The sequence below is a fragment of the Eucyclogobius newberryi genome, unplaced genomic scaffold, assembly GCF_026437365.1.
Source record: "Eucyclogobius newberryi isolate DKJ021-1_F unplaced genomic scaffold, fEucNew1.0.hap1 SCAF_17, whole genome shotgun sequence".
Classification (NCBI taxonomy): Eukaryota; Metazoa; Chordata; class Actinopteri; order Gobiiformes; family Gobiidae; genus Eucyclogobius; species Eucyclogobius newberryi.
In genome coordinates, this window is record NW_027315801.1 from 3,727,875 (window position 1) to 3,743,275 (window position 15,401).

The 15,401-nt window shown below is 40.4% G+C and overlaps 1 protein-coding gene across 1 annotated transcript; it reads left to right on the forward strand.

Annotated features, from left to right (window-relative positions):
- The first annotated feature begins 348 nt into the window (after positions 1–348).
- On the forward strand, positions 349–7,594 carry commd7 (COMM domain containing 7). The gene is made up of 9 exons (XM_072448493.1): positions 349–534; positions 1,550–1,603; positions 2,770–2,872; positions 4,102–4,158; positions 4,239–4,276; positions 4,366–4,456; positions 5,641–5,690; positions 5,778–5,826; positions 6,140–7,594. The coding sequence occupies exons 1-9, from the start codon at positions 454–456 to the stop codon at positions 6,214–6,216; spliced, it is 600 nt and encodes a 199-aa protein (XP_072304594.1). The 5' UTR covers positions 349–453; the 3' UTR covers positions 6,217–7,594.
- Positions 7,595–15,401: the final 7,807 nt, after the last annotated feature.

Consider the following 15,401-nt stretch of genomic DNA (forward strand, 5'->3'; position numbering starts at 1 on the left):
TCAATACTTTAATACCAATACTTGAGTACTTTAACTTAACTAATCATCAGACTGAGATACTTTTACTTGTATTGGAGTAATAACTGAGGTGTATCAGTGCGCGTCATGAAATGCACTACTTTATGAATACATCACAACTTTTAATTGCACTAAACGTTTGTCATTAAAATAACTAGCGCACCTCTTTAACAAAAATGCAACAAAATAACACTGAGGACACTTACCAGTCCTTTCAGATCATTTCCTTTAGTGAAATAAGCATAAAACACCGTCAAAATCCCTCTTAATTCAAACTCAGACGTTGCCAGATGGTGAAGAGGGCGTGACGGGGCTGCGGCGCATGCGCAGAGAGGCACCCGGAAGCAGCAGCAGCATCCGGGTGCAGATCGTGCAGAGGCGATCAGCTGCTGCGTTTATTTTGATTTTACCCCCGTCCATCTTTCCATTAAAACCATGCAACTTCATTTTACCAAAGATGTCTTACCGGACACTGTCAGCAACGACTTCCAGAACCTCAACAAACTCAACGAGCCGGTAAATACTAATAAACCTAACTATATAAGACTGTTTAGACATTATTCACGCTCTATAAAGAAGTATAGTAAAGATGTTTAAAGGACGCACGTGTTTAGATTGTTATGTTTGGGCATTTCGTTCTAAATAAGGCTGTAAGAAGTGGTTGAATTTGAATGTTTGTAGTGTTTTCTTTGCTACTTCAATGGTGCTCATTAAAGTCATGTGACAAGCAGTGAATGCACGTGAAGAGAAGCACACTTAAAGTACTTTACTACAATGTGAAGGGAGCTTTTCTGTCCTGAGGTCAATGGTCAGTACTTGAGCTGGACTGAGACAGACTCGAGTCACTGTTTGACCTGAGAGACTTGATGAAATGGACCAGGTTTATTGCCATTGTCAGTGAACAGAATTCACAAACATAGGAACTTGCTTTGGTGACTCAATGCAACATTAAACAATGAATGACAAAATTAATGATAAAACAACCTTTATAAGTCAAAAAGAAAAAAACAATTCAAATCTGCTATAGGAAAAAAATGAAAATAGGCTTACTATGTAAACACATGACTTGATGTTTAGTGTTGAGTTTAGAGGACAGTTTTCTTTTTACTTTGCTTGTCCTTAGACTTTAAAGATTGTATTTAGACACAAAAAGTATGTATCAGATAATTATTTCATAATGAAATTATTATTTATTTATTTCTGAATACAATGCTAGTCCCTAATAGTTTAAATATACATTTGCTGGAACATGTGCCTCCCCATTTTCTATTTGGGACCAGGACAATTATGACTTGAAAGGACTTTAAAGTCACAATGTGCTATTTCTGTTCGACTAGTCGACTAATTGAACAAATAATCCCTGATTATCAGACTTTCAAAAAGTAACTCTGCAACAGTATTGTATTTAGCATGTTTTTGCAAGTAGTTGTTGTTTTTTATGCCATTATATACATATTATTATTAATGACAGTATAATTATCTTAAACAACAACAAACCCACTCACTGTAATATTATTTTTTCCTTCTGCAGCAATTCCGGCGCCTGATTGAGATCCTGTTCCAGTTCCTCCTGGAGCCCAAAGAGGTCTGTCTGTGTGTGTGTGTGTGTGTGTGTGTGTGTGTCTGTCTCTGTCTCTGTCTCTGTCTCTGTCTCTGTCTCTGTCTCTGTCTCTGTCTCTGTCTCTGTCTCTGTCTCTGTCTCTGTGTGTCTGTGTGATAAGTGAAGCGAGGCTAAACACAGCCAGGGTCTTTGTTTCCCTGTGCAAATTAATTCATGCATCACTCTATCAGACCCAAACTACACTGGCAGGAGTACTCAGAAAATAACTAGCAACAGCATATTTTTATGGAGATTAACCTGAAATTCACTCACTTTATGGAACTGGGGGGAAAATAGTCAAAATGCACAGTTTTGACTATTTCTAAGGGTCAGTAGTTAAGGTTTAAACCAAAATGGATGTGCAGCGAGTGAAGCTCCACTCAACATGGCGCTGCAGCTAAACCCTTCTCATTTCGTGCTGCGCAGGGTCTATTATTAAAACGTATAATTCCCTCTGCAGCCAGTAGAGGGCACCAAAACTCAGTCAGTGCCGTGGGAAACGGCAGAGACACAGATGTTAGTTTTGTTTTTGTAAACTATTGTATTTTATTTCTAAAACATGAGATGCCTTGTGGAAACCTTTATGGAACCTTACATGTGTGTGTGTGTGTGTGTGTGTGTGTGTGTGTGCGCGTGTGTGTGTGTGTGCGTGTGTGCGTGCGTGTGTGTGCGTGCGTGTGTGTGTGTGCGTGTGCGTGCGTGCGTGCGTGTGTGTGTCCGTGTGTGTGTGTGTGTGTGCGTGTGCTCGTGTGCGTGTGCGTGTGCTCGTGTGCGTGTGCTCGTGTGTGTGTGTGTGTGTGTGCGTGTGCGTGTGCGTGCGTGTGCTCGTGTGCGTGTGCGTGTGTGCGTGTGCGTGTGCTCGTGTGCGTGTGCTCGTGTGTGTGTGTGTGCGTGTGCGTGTGCGTGCGTGTGCTCGTGTGCGTGTGCGTGTGTGCGTGTGCGTGTGCGTGTGCTCGTGTGTGTGTGTGTGCGTGTGCGTGTGCGTGTGCGTGTGCGTGTGTGCGTGTGCGTGTGCTCGTGTGCGTGTGCTCGTGTGTGTGTGTGTGTGTGTGCGTGTGCGTGTGCGTGCGTGTGCTCGTGTGCGTGTGCGTGTGCTCGTGTGCGTGTGCGTGTGCTCGTGTGCGTGTGCGTGTGTGTGTCCGTGTGTGCAGACGGAGAGGTTCATGCAGCATCTGGCCGGGTTTGCAGGGGAGCATGGGATGAGCGCTGGACCACTCAAGAACCTGATGAAGAGCGTACTCCTGGTGCCACAAGGTACAAACCAAACAACAGTAAAGAAAACTCCACACGCTCAGGAACTTTTCACACATTCGATTGCAGATCGACCTCTTTGTTAAAACCACAACGAGCTTCGCGTTTGTTGAATCCATAGAGCTTTTGAAAACGCTGAGGTTTCTTTGAGGACAGTTCTGAGCTCATAATGAGCAAACTAAGCATTGGACTTAAATTTGTTTTAAAGGCGTTTTAGGATTTATTGGGGCAACATGAATGAGGCTACACACGCATGGATGAGCGTGTAGGCCTGATGCCATGATGCCAGTGGTAATCTGGTTTTAATTTGTGTTCATTAAAGGCAATTTGAGAACTCAGGTGGAAGTGTGCATGCCCCTCCCCCGTGTGGACTGATACAACACACACGTGTGTTTGTTTATTAGCGCAACGGAGCGCATCGCATCGCTCGTCTCCCGTAGATTTCCATCTTCTTCTGAGTCAGCTCAAACTGTCTTTCTCCGTCTTCATTTTGTCCCGTACACTGAGGGAACTATATTATGATAATGATGATGATGATGATGACACGCGGAAACGTGGGAAGAGCCTGACGCGGCTGCAGGTGAGCGGTAGGTGCGTTTTATGATTGATACGTGGCAGGATTAATCACAGTCCACGCCACGAGGAAATAAGACTCAGATTTATGCCAAAAAAATCGTCCATTCAACTTTTAAGTATTGAATTATTTTAGCAAGACATGGCCAATTTGACTTTAAAAAATGAATAAAACGATAAGTGAAGATCCGCACTTTTGAAGCAACCAACTTGTGTGACACAACCAAAAATATGTCCAATATTTTTGCGACAATCAAAGACTTAAATGGGGTAAAACATTCTGCCAACTGAATTATACACGTTTTTAAAAATTCAAATAAAATGAAAAAATCAACATTTAATCAACTTTTTTTTTTTTGCTTAATGTGTGGGCTGTAAAAAAAAAGTTACATTCACATTTGTAAGTAAAGAAACAAAATAAAAGTATTGTATGTATTTTAAATTATTTGGGGTTTTGCTTTTTAAACAGCTTGCAGCAGTTTATGAATCTGAATCAGAAAAAGGTTTATTGCCTCTGTCAGTGAATAAGAAGATTCCCAAACTAGTAATAAACTAATAATAATAATAATAATAATAATAATAATAATAATAATAATAATAATAATAATAATAATAATAATAAGGCAAGAATAAATATGTTTTCTCTGTGTTTCCTTCAGGAGCGATGAAGAAGAATCTGTCGGCTGAACAGATCAGAGAGGATCTGGAAACTTTAGGTGAGAGTTTCAAAATGTCAATATTTATTTATTCATTCATTCATTTATGAAACGCACACGCATGTTCTGTGTCATTCCAGGGTTAAATGAAGACAAGGCAGTTCAGTTTTCACTACAGGTCATTTAAGTTTATTCTATTTCAAACTTAATTTCACATGTTTAGTTTCAAATGTATTCATATATTTGATCATGACTCGCGGTCCACAGTGGGCGGAGCACTGGGCCACTCTGTCCAGACTCGCCGTGAGACAGACTCTGATGGTGAACCAGCTCGTGGACATGGAGTGGAAGTTTGGAGGTAAAAACACATGTGCAAGTCTTTAGTCTGAGGCTGTCAATCAAATCTACAGTCGTTAGGCAAAGATCCTCAAATACAGCTTTAATTATCATTTAAACCTGGTTAAAAATAGCACGGCACAAATAGAAGTGATGGTAGTAGAGGTACATTCAGACTGGGGTCCGGGTGGGTTGGGTCCATGTGAGGTCCGGGAGGGGTCCGGGTGGGGTCCAGGTATGTGGGGTCCGTGAGGGGTCCGGATGGGGGTCCGTGAGGGGGACGGATGGGGTCCGTGAGGGGTCCGGATGGGTGGGGTCCGGGTGGGGTCTGGGTGGGGTCCGTGTGGGGTCGGGGTGGGGTCCGTGAGGGGTCCGTGTGGGGTCGGGGTGGGGTCTGGGTGGGGTCCGGGTGGGGTCCGGGTGGGGTCCGGGTGGGTGGGGTCTAACCAGTACTGACTGTGTTGTTCTTCTTCTGATCTCTGAATTGAGATGCACATTAAATGCATTAATTAGCGTAGCCATGCTAATGCACATCTGCCCAGTGTGTTGACATGTTTGTTTAGAGAGGTCAGAGGTCAGTGCAGGGAGTGTCCAGAACACTTGCAAACCTTTCACAAAGTCGTACTGAATAGCTTCAGTTTGCAAGCGGCAAAGACTGCGGCGTTGCACATGTGAGGTCACTACCACCGCGGCGTCATGGGTTTGATTACATCCCTCCACCATTTGCCAATTGTCTCTACCTTCTCTCGCCCCATTTCACACTGCATAACTATAATAAGACTGTGCTTTCTAAACGTCACCTCAACCGCACTTTCTCTGTTTCCGTGCGGTCTTATAGTAGTTCCAGTGTTCCCGCCGGCACCCGCCATGTGCCTGAGTGTCTGAGTGGGGTTTTGACCAAGAGGGTTCACAGACGATAACAAGTTTAACCAGCGTCTCTCCCTCTCTCCTCCCTCTCTCTCTCTCTCTCTCTCTCTCTCTCTCTCTCTCTCTCTCTCTCTCTCTCTCTCTCTCTCTCTCTCTCTCTCTCTCTCTCTCTCTCTCTCTCTCTCTCCTCTCTCTCTCTCTCTCCTCCCTCCCTCTCTCTCTCTCCCTCCCTCCCTCTCTCTCTCTCTCTCTCTCTCTCTCTCTCTCTCTCTCTCTCTCTCTCTCTCTCTCTCTCTCTCTCTCTCTCTCTCTCTCTCTCTCTCTCTCTCTCTCTCGCAGTGACAGTTGGTACCAGTGAAATGCACAAAGTGGGGAACATCTTTCTTCAGGTAAATCAGGAGCATTCTTTCTCTGGGCGTTACGTTTCCTCAAAACATCCTGTAATAACAAAATGTGTCGTCGTGGTGATCTTTCAGTTGAAGCTGGTGATTCGAAAAGGAAACTCCACGGAGAACGTTTACATGGGTGAGTAGCACGGAGTACACCATGTAACTTATACTGCTGCACCTTAACTAGCCTTTGTGAAGTATGAAGTACACGGCAAAAGGAGAAAGTACAAATCTTTTTTAATTCTGTTTAACTCACATTCATTCATTTTCCTATTATTAAGGCAAATAAAAGTGCATTCATTATAAAATATGACCAATTTCTGTGCCACTTTATTACAACCTTTCCAATACATATATATATGTTATATATAGTTTTCGTTTTGTGTACATTATATTGCATTGTATTTTTCCAACCGCTTCTTGTTTTTTTGTTTCTTTTTCTCGTGCAGAGCTGACACTTCCTCAGTTTTATAACTTCCTCCATGAGTTGGAGCGAGCCAAGGCCAGCATGGACTGCTTTACGTGAACCACTCGAGAAAATGTACATTATTTTTGTCATTTGATGTATACATTTCATCCTTTGTCTGTTTAAAGTGTTGAAAGAAGGGGAAAAGAGTCGAGGCAGAGGGCGAAACGGAGGGATAAAACAGGGTTGTTCCGATGATGCAGAAGATGACGTTAAAGACCACTAACCTGTCCAATAAATGAGGTCTACCATATTTTCCAGACTATAAGTGGCATCGAACTATAAGTCGCACCAGCAAAAAAATGCAAAATAGAGAAGAAAAAAACATGTTTCAGTGGCACTGGAGGATGAAATGCGGTTGCAAGTGTGAAAATAACAAATAATATCACATATAAGTCGCTCCGGAGTATAAGTATATAAGTATGAATATAAGTATAGGTCGCACCCCGGCCAAAACTATGATAAAAGGTGCGACTTATAGTCTGGAAAATACGGTAAATGTCCGTCCCACAGACAAAAGTCACATGTTTGTATTTGAGAAATGGCACCCTTTTCTGAAGTTAATTCTCTGAACACAATAATAACGGCGGCGTTTTTTCTTTCTCGTGGATCGGCTCAGTAGTTGCCGTTAGCGACCGTAAACCAGCACGTTAACATCTGCATCTAACTGTTAATCATTAGAGAGACCTTATAGCTAAACGTCTTGCTGAAGGACGGGTCAGATTGTGGACCGGTTTATGGTGCATATTTCTGTCATCACAGAAACGTCCGGCCTCAGAACGTGATGCCATTGTTCAACCCCAAAGACTTGATTATTGTCAGTTAAAAGGACTTTAAACTATACGATTAATACAAAATAAAAAAGAGTAACAAGTATTAATTATAATAATATACATAAAACATATACCAAATAAGGCTTTAGTTATGACAGTAGACAGAAAATGACAGGAGGCGTGGCTGAGTTCTGAACTGGAATCCCTCTGTGATGTCATCAATATGCGACGTTCCATCTAAAACCCACAGACAATTTACATTTTTCTGAAGGTCCTTTTAACAGGTATTATTGTTTGGCAAATCATAACTATTGTGTAATTTTCATAGCCCTTGTTTACAATATGGTTGCTAGGTAACAGTTTACAAGGCATTACCTCTACCTCTGTCACAAAATTGTCAAACTGGGTAAAAATGTAAAATAAATCTTAAATACGATCACCCTCATATGCACTTGAACCAAAAGAACTGTTGAGGAGGTTTTGTAGCAGAAGTAGATTGTTTGGAAAAAACTGAAAGTTGAAAACATGGAGTTTGGGTGGGTTTTTTCTAAAGGGGGCGTCGACTATTTACTGTAAACAAAGTCACATTCAACAGTTCATTGTGTTTCATAGAATTCTGCATTCTACTTACAGTATTTGTCCCCAAATGTTGCATCGTGTACTTTAAAAACTATTCATTCATAATTTTGTATTGACTTATTTGAATGTAAAATAAAAATATTTAATGTATCTTCACAAATGTTTGGCTCGATTCTGGTGGTACTTCCAACACTTTCTCTACTTGTACTTTACTTTACATTAAATATGTTAAGATTTTACAGGATCGACTAGGAAATACAATGAAGGCAGTGACTTATTTTGTCTTGTTTTGACAGGGCTTTTCTCATTGGGTTGATGTTTTCGCCCTCATGTAACGGCCCTGATCCGCCTCTACTGACTCTGGGAAAGTGATTTTGAAACATCCTAAAATAACACGAGTCTGTTTCCCGGGAACGACCGGTAAAACTGGATTCACACAGAAAAGCAGCGTAAGGAAAGTTGAAACTGAGCTCTACGTGGGTTTCAGTTTCCATCTTTAGACCAGCTCCAGGTCGTCTGCGTCTGACTTACACCTCATAGTTATTGAGGCAGACATAGACTTTATGTAGTTTGTTATACCGTTTGTAATACTTTTATTATTTATGTTTATTATATATGTTTTTTTGGGTCTTGCTCTCTGGTCGTGTCTGTTTATATTTCGGAAACATTGACCGCTGCACTAGTGTGTGACAATGTTCAGCACCGTTTATTAATCAAGGACTGATATGTCATTGATAAATCCACAAAACTGACACATAGAAAGTGTAAAATGTTAAACTCAGAGGAACGCTCTGAGGGCCAAAGAGAGAGTGTAAGTCAGGGGTGTCCAAACTTTTTTTCACCGAGCGCCACATTTTGAATCTTATACGGAGCAGAGAGCCACAAACAACCCGGCAATGTCAAATTTGAAGGAAGTGAATCATTCAAATTTGGCATTTGACATTGATTCGATGCCTTTACACCTTTAATAAGACTTGGAACATTAATATTAGGTTTGTGTAACATCGCAATGCTTGAATTTGTCCAATTTTACAGCTACTTTTTGTTGTTTGGACCGACTTAGCAGGAAGCTTGTGGGCCAACAAATATTGGTCTGAGGGCTGCATTTGGCCCCCGGGCCGCAGTTTGGACATGCCTGGTCTAAGTCATATCCACACATCAGAGGGGGTTTGTCATGTTAAACAGAACAGCCTTTCACTTTTGTCTCTAACTCCAAACAATCTAAAATTTTCTATTTTAACTTCCTGTGGTGCTTTTATTTTCTTATTCCCAGGGTTTCTTACCTTCTTTCCTTTGACCATAAGATAATTAAAAAAATGAATCTGTCCCTCTGTATTTTTGCTTATCTTATATACTATAGGTAAAAAGTAAATTACATTTGTTTTTTAAATTAAACATTGATTTACTTGAACGCAAAAAAGAAAAAAAAAGCCTGGTATTTCCCTTTTGTTTTCTGTATTTTGCAACAAAAATCAAATAACTCATTATTTTTTCACTACTGAATTCTGAAAAGAAAATTCAAATACTCATAAATAACCTTTTAGATCAAATCCAAACCAAACAAAAAAAAGTATTTCTCAAACCAAGACGTCCCATTAGATGCAGTTATCCACTACCACCTCTAGATGGTGCTGCTGACCAAGTTATAGACAGAACAAAGTGGCGTAACAAAAGCCCCTTTAAACAATAGAAGTGGAGCCTGTATGATTTATTCTTAAGACAAAGAAAACACTGAATTTCCACAGAAACACTATTTAAAAAGTACTTAATTATGAATTCTGTATGTGCATTTTTCAATTCAATCTTTATTGTTTATATGCAGATTTATTTTTAAATTGTCACTAATATCATGATTAAAAATAAGGATTTTAATTTTTTACTTTAGTTTTTCATGTCTCCTGCCTCGATCTGAAAGAGGAGCATTAGATGATATTATTGTCTGAACTTATAGTTAGTTTAGATTTGACCATTACAGTCACTTCCTTCAGTCCCAAAAGCTGTAAACTACATATAGTTCAGGATAAAACACCCAAAAGCAACAGTTATGATCAAAATCCACCATATTTTGACAAAAGCTTTATGTTGACAATATGAAACAACTGGAACACTTGTATTTCTTGCATCGGCCCTTCAGTTCTGATTGATTTTTCTCATTCATTTTTGTGTCCATCCGATTACATTCACTTCAAATGCTCAATCTGTTCGAACAGATTTAAATTATTTTAAACTAGTTTTACTCTTACTTGAACACAATTGTGACTCCTCTAAGCGCCTCTGCTTGAACACACACACACAAACACTGTAGAGAAGACCTTTAATGACCAAACGGAACACATTACATTTGCATAATATGTGTACAAATATGTTTTCCGCGGCTGTGCTTATTACTGCAGCGCGCGTGGGAGGAATGATCCCGATTTTCTTATGTGTCCGGGCTAAACGTGCTCTGATGGTGCTGAGGTGTGTGTGGTTTTTTAGCTTGAACGTGTCTTTGTGCTGGCATCAAACCTCGGGGTGGGCATAAATATGTGTTTTGCATATAAGAGCTCATTAGTGGAGCACTGTCGGCCTCTTGGGGGGGCGGGGATTAAACAAAGACTCTAGAAAAGATGTTGACTTTTCTATGGGGTTATTTTCCATTAGCATGTTGACTTTTCTATGGGGTTATTTTCCCGTTAGCATGTTGACTTTTCTATGGGGTTATTTTCCCGTTAGCATGTTGACTTTTCTATGGGGTTATTTTCCATTAGCATGTTGACTTTTCTATGGGGTTATTTTCCCGTTAGCATGTTGACTTTTCTATGGGGTTATTTTCCCGTTAGCATGTTGACTTTTCTATGGGGTTATTTTCCCGTTAGCATGTTGACTTTTCTATGGGGTTATTTTCCCGTTAGCATGTTGACTTTTCTATGAGGTTATTTTCCCGTTAGCATGTTGACTTTTCTATGGGGTTATTTTCCCGTTAGCATGTTGACTTTTCTATGGGGTTATTTTCCCGTTAGCATGTTGACTTTTCTATGGGGTTATTTTCCCGTTAGCATGTTGACTTTTCTATGGGGTTATTTTCCATTAGCATGTTGACTTTTCTATGGGGTTATTTTCCCGTTAGCATGTTGACTTTTCTATGGGGTTATTTTCCCGTTAGCATGTTGACTTTTCTATGGGGTTATTTTCCCGTTAGCATGTTGACTTTTCTATGGGGTTATTTTCCCGTTAGCATGTTGACTTTTCTATGGGGTTATTTTCCCGTTAGCATGTTGACTTTTCTATGGGGTTATTTTCCCGTTAGCATGTTGACTTTTCTATGGGGTTATTTTCCCGTTAGCATGTTGACTTTTCTATGGGGTTATTTTCCCGTTAGCATGTTGACTTTTCTATGGGGTTATTTTCCCGTTAGCATGTTGACTTTTCTATGGGGTTATTTTCCCGTTAGCATGTTGACTTTTCTATGGGGTTATTTTCCCGTTAGCATGTTGACTTTTCTATGGGGTTATTTTCCCGTTAGCATGTTGACTTTTCTATGGGGTTATTTTCCCGTTAGCATGTTGACTTTTCTATGGGGTTATTTTCCCGTTAGCATGTTGACTTTTCTATGGGGTTATTTTCCCGTTAGCATGTTGACTTTTCTATGGGGTTATTTTCCCGTTAGCATGTTGACTTTTCTATGGGGTTATTTTCCCGTTAGCATGTTGACTTTTCTATGGGGTTATTTTCCCGTTAGCATGTTGACTTTTCTATGGGGTTATTTTCCCGTTAGCATGTTGACTTTTCTATGGGGTTATTTTCCCGTTAGCATGTTGACTTTTCTATGGGGTTATTTTCCCGTTAGCATGTTGACTTTTCTATGGGGTTATTTTCCCGTTAGCATGTTGACTTTTCTATGGGGTTATTTTCCCGTTAGCATGTTGACTTTTCTATGGGGTTATTTTCCCGTTAGCATGTTGACTTTTCTATGGGGTTATTTTCCCGTTAGCATGTTGACTTTTCTATGGGGTTATTTTCCCGTTAGCATGTTGACTTTTCTATGGGGTTATTTTCCCGTTAGCATGTTGACTTTTCTATGGGGTTATTTTCCCGTTAGCATGTTGACTTTTCTATGGGGTTATTTTCCCGTTAGCATGTTGACTTTTCTATGGGGTTATTTTCCCGTTAGCATGTTGACTTTTCTATGGGGTTATTTTCCCGTTAGCATGTTGACTTTTCTATGGGGTTATTTTCCCGTTAGCATGTTGACTTTTCTATGGGGTTATTTTCCCGTTAGCATGTTGACTTTTCTATGGGGTTATTTTCCCGTTAGCATTCAGTTAATAAATAAAAATAGATTAAAAATAAATACAAATAAATGAAAAATAAATAAAAATGAATAATTTAATTATACAATAATTTAAATCAATCAATAGAGTTTATGTAACTCCATTCACAAAGTCAGTTAGGTTTCTAGGCAGATCCGCTTCCAGAACAGGGTCACTTAGCCACATCACGTGAGACTGTATTTACGCCCCAATTTTGAACTCGGCTCTGGATTTATCGTCGGGTTTGTTTTTTCCCTGTCAACTGGCACGCGCGGCAAGTTTTACTGTACCCAGACACGTCACTCTTCACACGAGGCCAGAAAACCCTAAAGAACAAAACCAACTTTGACTGCTTGTCCCAAAACCGTCACAAGCTTCGGACGAGCCTCCTACTACTTCTACTTCTACTACTAATACTACTAATACCATCAAAAGTGACGTGTTGCACCTTAAATTCAACACACTCATGTTTATGGTGGGTGACGCTATCTTTGTCCATATTCAGTGTTCTATAGGTTTCACACTGCGGCGGAGATGACCATCGCCTGTGGCTGTTCTTCCTGCAACTCCAGCTACACCCACAAGGACACACTATATACTCACATTATGGAGAGAAGTCTATACATAAATCATAAAAGAAATTGTGTACAGGATTTACAGCATGGCCATTCAAAACTGTACAGCAGGGAGAAAGCCTATACATTATTTTATTTTATTTCCTTCGAACATTGTGTTCGAACCCCAACATAGCCATAGACTCCACCTGAACCTGTGTTAAACAATTCTAAACTTGGGTTCATTAGATCTTCTGATATCATTACACAGTCATTTCCTATGAATAAACCACTGTTTTGACCATCTCTTGACAGTTGCAGCTGCACTCACTGATCACACTGATTTAAACATGGCGTGGTTTGCCATCTGCTGTTTGACGTCTTCATAAACCGTGAGGAGGAGAACTTTCTTAAACCTGGAATACAGTTCTGAACAAGTTGGACTGTCTTCCTCCTGCTCCAGTTAGAAAGAGACTTTGTTACTGAGAAAGCAGCCAATAACAGTGATCCTGCACACGTTAGAGAGTTTTACAGCTCAACCTGACCACAGTGTAGACGTGGTCCAAACTGAACGTGTGTGTGGTGTATTTCTCTGCTGATGCTACTCAGGTCCTCAGTGATGAGGGAGCTGCAGTCATCTTACAATAGGATGTTCATAACACATTAAAGGGCTGTTAAAGGGGATATAAAGAAGAGCAGTCTCAAGTGAAACTGTAAACAAGCCATTATCAGGAGGTCACGCCCAGTGGGCAGGGCTTATGCAGAGTAGGATAAGTTCTCAGACTCAATCTGCAGATTGAGAATGACTCTTGGGTGTGAGTCAAGACATCTTGTTTTTCTAAAAACAGACTTCAGATGATACAACTCAAACTTTTTCTACAATGGAAAACTCCTGGAAAAATTAACAAAATTTAAAAATCGAATACAAATGACACCAAAAAACCCTTTTATGTTTTGTGCCCGTTTCATGCCCAATCTTTCTGTCTACATCCACCTGCCAATGGGAATACAGATGAAAATGAGCCTGCATGGTTTCTGTGGCACATTGAGATGTTGGACTAACACATGATAATTCATGTGCACTGTCCCATATTAAATAAAAACAAAGAATAGAAACATGTATTTTTGTCCATTGGGACAGGTGGGTTCCACACATGGGGGACATATGAACTACCACTTCATTTTATTTCCCTTTGATTTTGGCCCGTCACTCTGGTCTTTTTCTTATTTGATCAGTTCTGTGTTTTTTCTCTCTCCCATAATCAAAAATCCAAAAAGTGTTAACCCCTAAAGTGTTGAGCAAATGCTTCCAAATGGAATGGAAGCCTCCTTGTAATTAACAGAACATGAGCTTCATTTAGAGCCTAAGATTTCCCATGATGTAGACCATTCACCGGCAAAAACTGCATTTTATACATAATGATTTTACTCACGGATGTCAAAAAGAACCTCATCATGGAACACAATTCATATCTGATTTTGAAGTATTCATATTTTTGCATGAGAATCAGAACTTTTCAACACCTCGTCAGTATCTAAATAAGGATATTTTGTGCCACTGTCTTGAACTAGAAGACAATTTAATCAGCATAATAACTAATAGCTTCTGATGCTTTTCGCTGTCTTATAGTTCTGTATTTTGAATGTTTATGACTTAGTTTCAATCACTGAAACAAAACGACTGCCGTGTTCTTGTGACGGACGTTCTACCTGTGACAAACGCTGTCGTTCTCGTGGCAGCTGCAGTGCAAAGACTTATCTTCTCTCCCACGTGGAACAAAAGAAAGTGGCCCATTGCGGAGGAGAAGCCTTCGCCGCGTCAGGAAGTGAAAGTCTGTTTGGAAACACGCTTGTCCCCGGGGGCCCCTCGGCCTTTCAGCAGGGGCCACCTGGGATCACGCCATCAAGAGGCATTATCGAAGAGTTTTAAAACGCTATTACACAAGTTCAGCGAAGGGTTGAGGTGCAATGATGTTCAGATTGTGCACGTAACACGGGGTCAATAGAAAAAAAACACTCTCGTTGACAATACAACGAGTAAGAACAGATTTCTTACTGTCAGGGTTTTTGTATTTCTGTGTTGAAATTAAGCTACTGTATTTTCCAGTCGCATTTTTGGGAAAGTCTATTTGATAAAATCCAAGACAAAGAACAGAGCAATTTAAAATAATAACAGATGAGAGAACATGGTGAATAGGTGTACGTATGCTAACGCTAACACCTTCAGCTACATGACGTATGCTAACGCTAACACCTTCAGCTACATGACGTATGCTAACGCTAACACCTTCAGCTACATGACGTATGCTAACGCTAACACCTTCAGCTACATGACGTATGCTAACGCTAACACCTTCAGCTACATGAGGCACAGACAGAACTGTGGTAAGTGTCTGGTATGTTAACGTAACATATGAACAGTTATTCAGAGAACTATAGCATAAAGAACATGCTAACAAGTTTAGCAAAGCATCAGTTTTACCCCAAATCACTAAATCCACTGAATTCTTCTTCTTCTGTGTCACTTCTAAACAACTCAACAAACTCCAGAGGTAGAGGAAGTGCAGATTCTTCTTCTGCGTCGCTTAGAGCCTAGAGCGCCCTCTTGTGGTTGCCAGTGTGAAAATAACCAATAATATCACATAGAAGTCGCTCTGGAGTATAAGTCGCACCTCGGCCAAAACTATGAAAAAAGGTGCGGAAAATACAGTAATTCATGATTTTACTTGTTTTTTAAATCTTTTATCTTTTGTTTTTGTTTCATCTGATCATGTAATTTGCAGAGTAGTTCTACAGAATTTGGCTGGCAGTCACTCCTCGCTATCTTTGCAAAACAGCGAATCGCCGATCATCCATTAAAACGCATTCTTCATCCTCCATCCAGTCATTACAGTCTTACAAGTACCTTTAGTTTATGCTTGAGGCGTCCGCGATGTCGGCAAAGTCCACAAGGTCAATCGGAGTTTGACCGGATCGAAGAGAAGGGGAACGACACCTGGATTTGCAAAGTAAACACGCCACGCACTGACTTTATTTTGATCAGATTG

Coding starts and splice junctions, on each gene's coding strand:
- commd7 (XM_072448493.1), top strand. CDS start 454: ATGCAACTTCATTTTACCAAAGATGTCTTACCGGACACTGTCAGCAAC. Junction 4,277..4,365: donor CAGTTCAGTTTTCACTACAG/GTCATTTAAGTT, acceptor CGCGGTCCACAG/TGGGCGGAGCACTGGGCCAC. Junction 4,457..5,640: donor CATGGAGTGGAAGTTTGGAG/GTAAAAACACAT, acceptor TCTCTCTCGCAG/TGACAGTTGGTACCAGTGAA.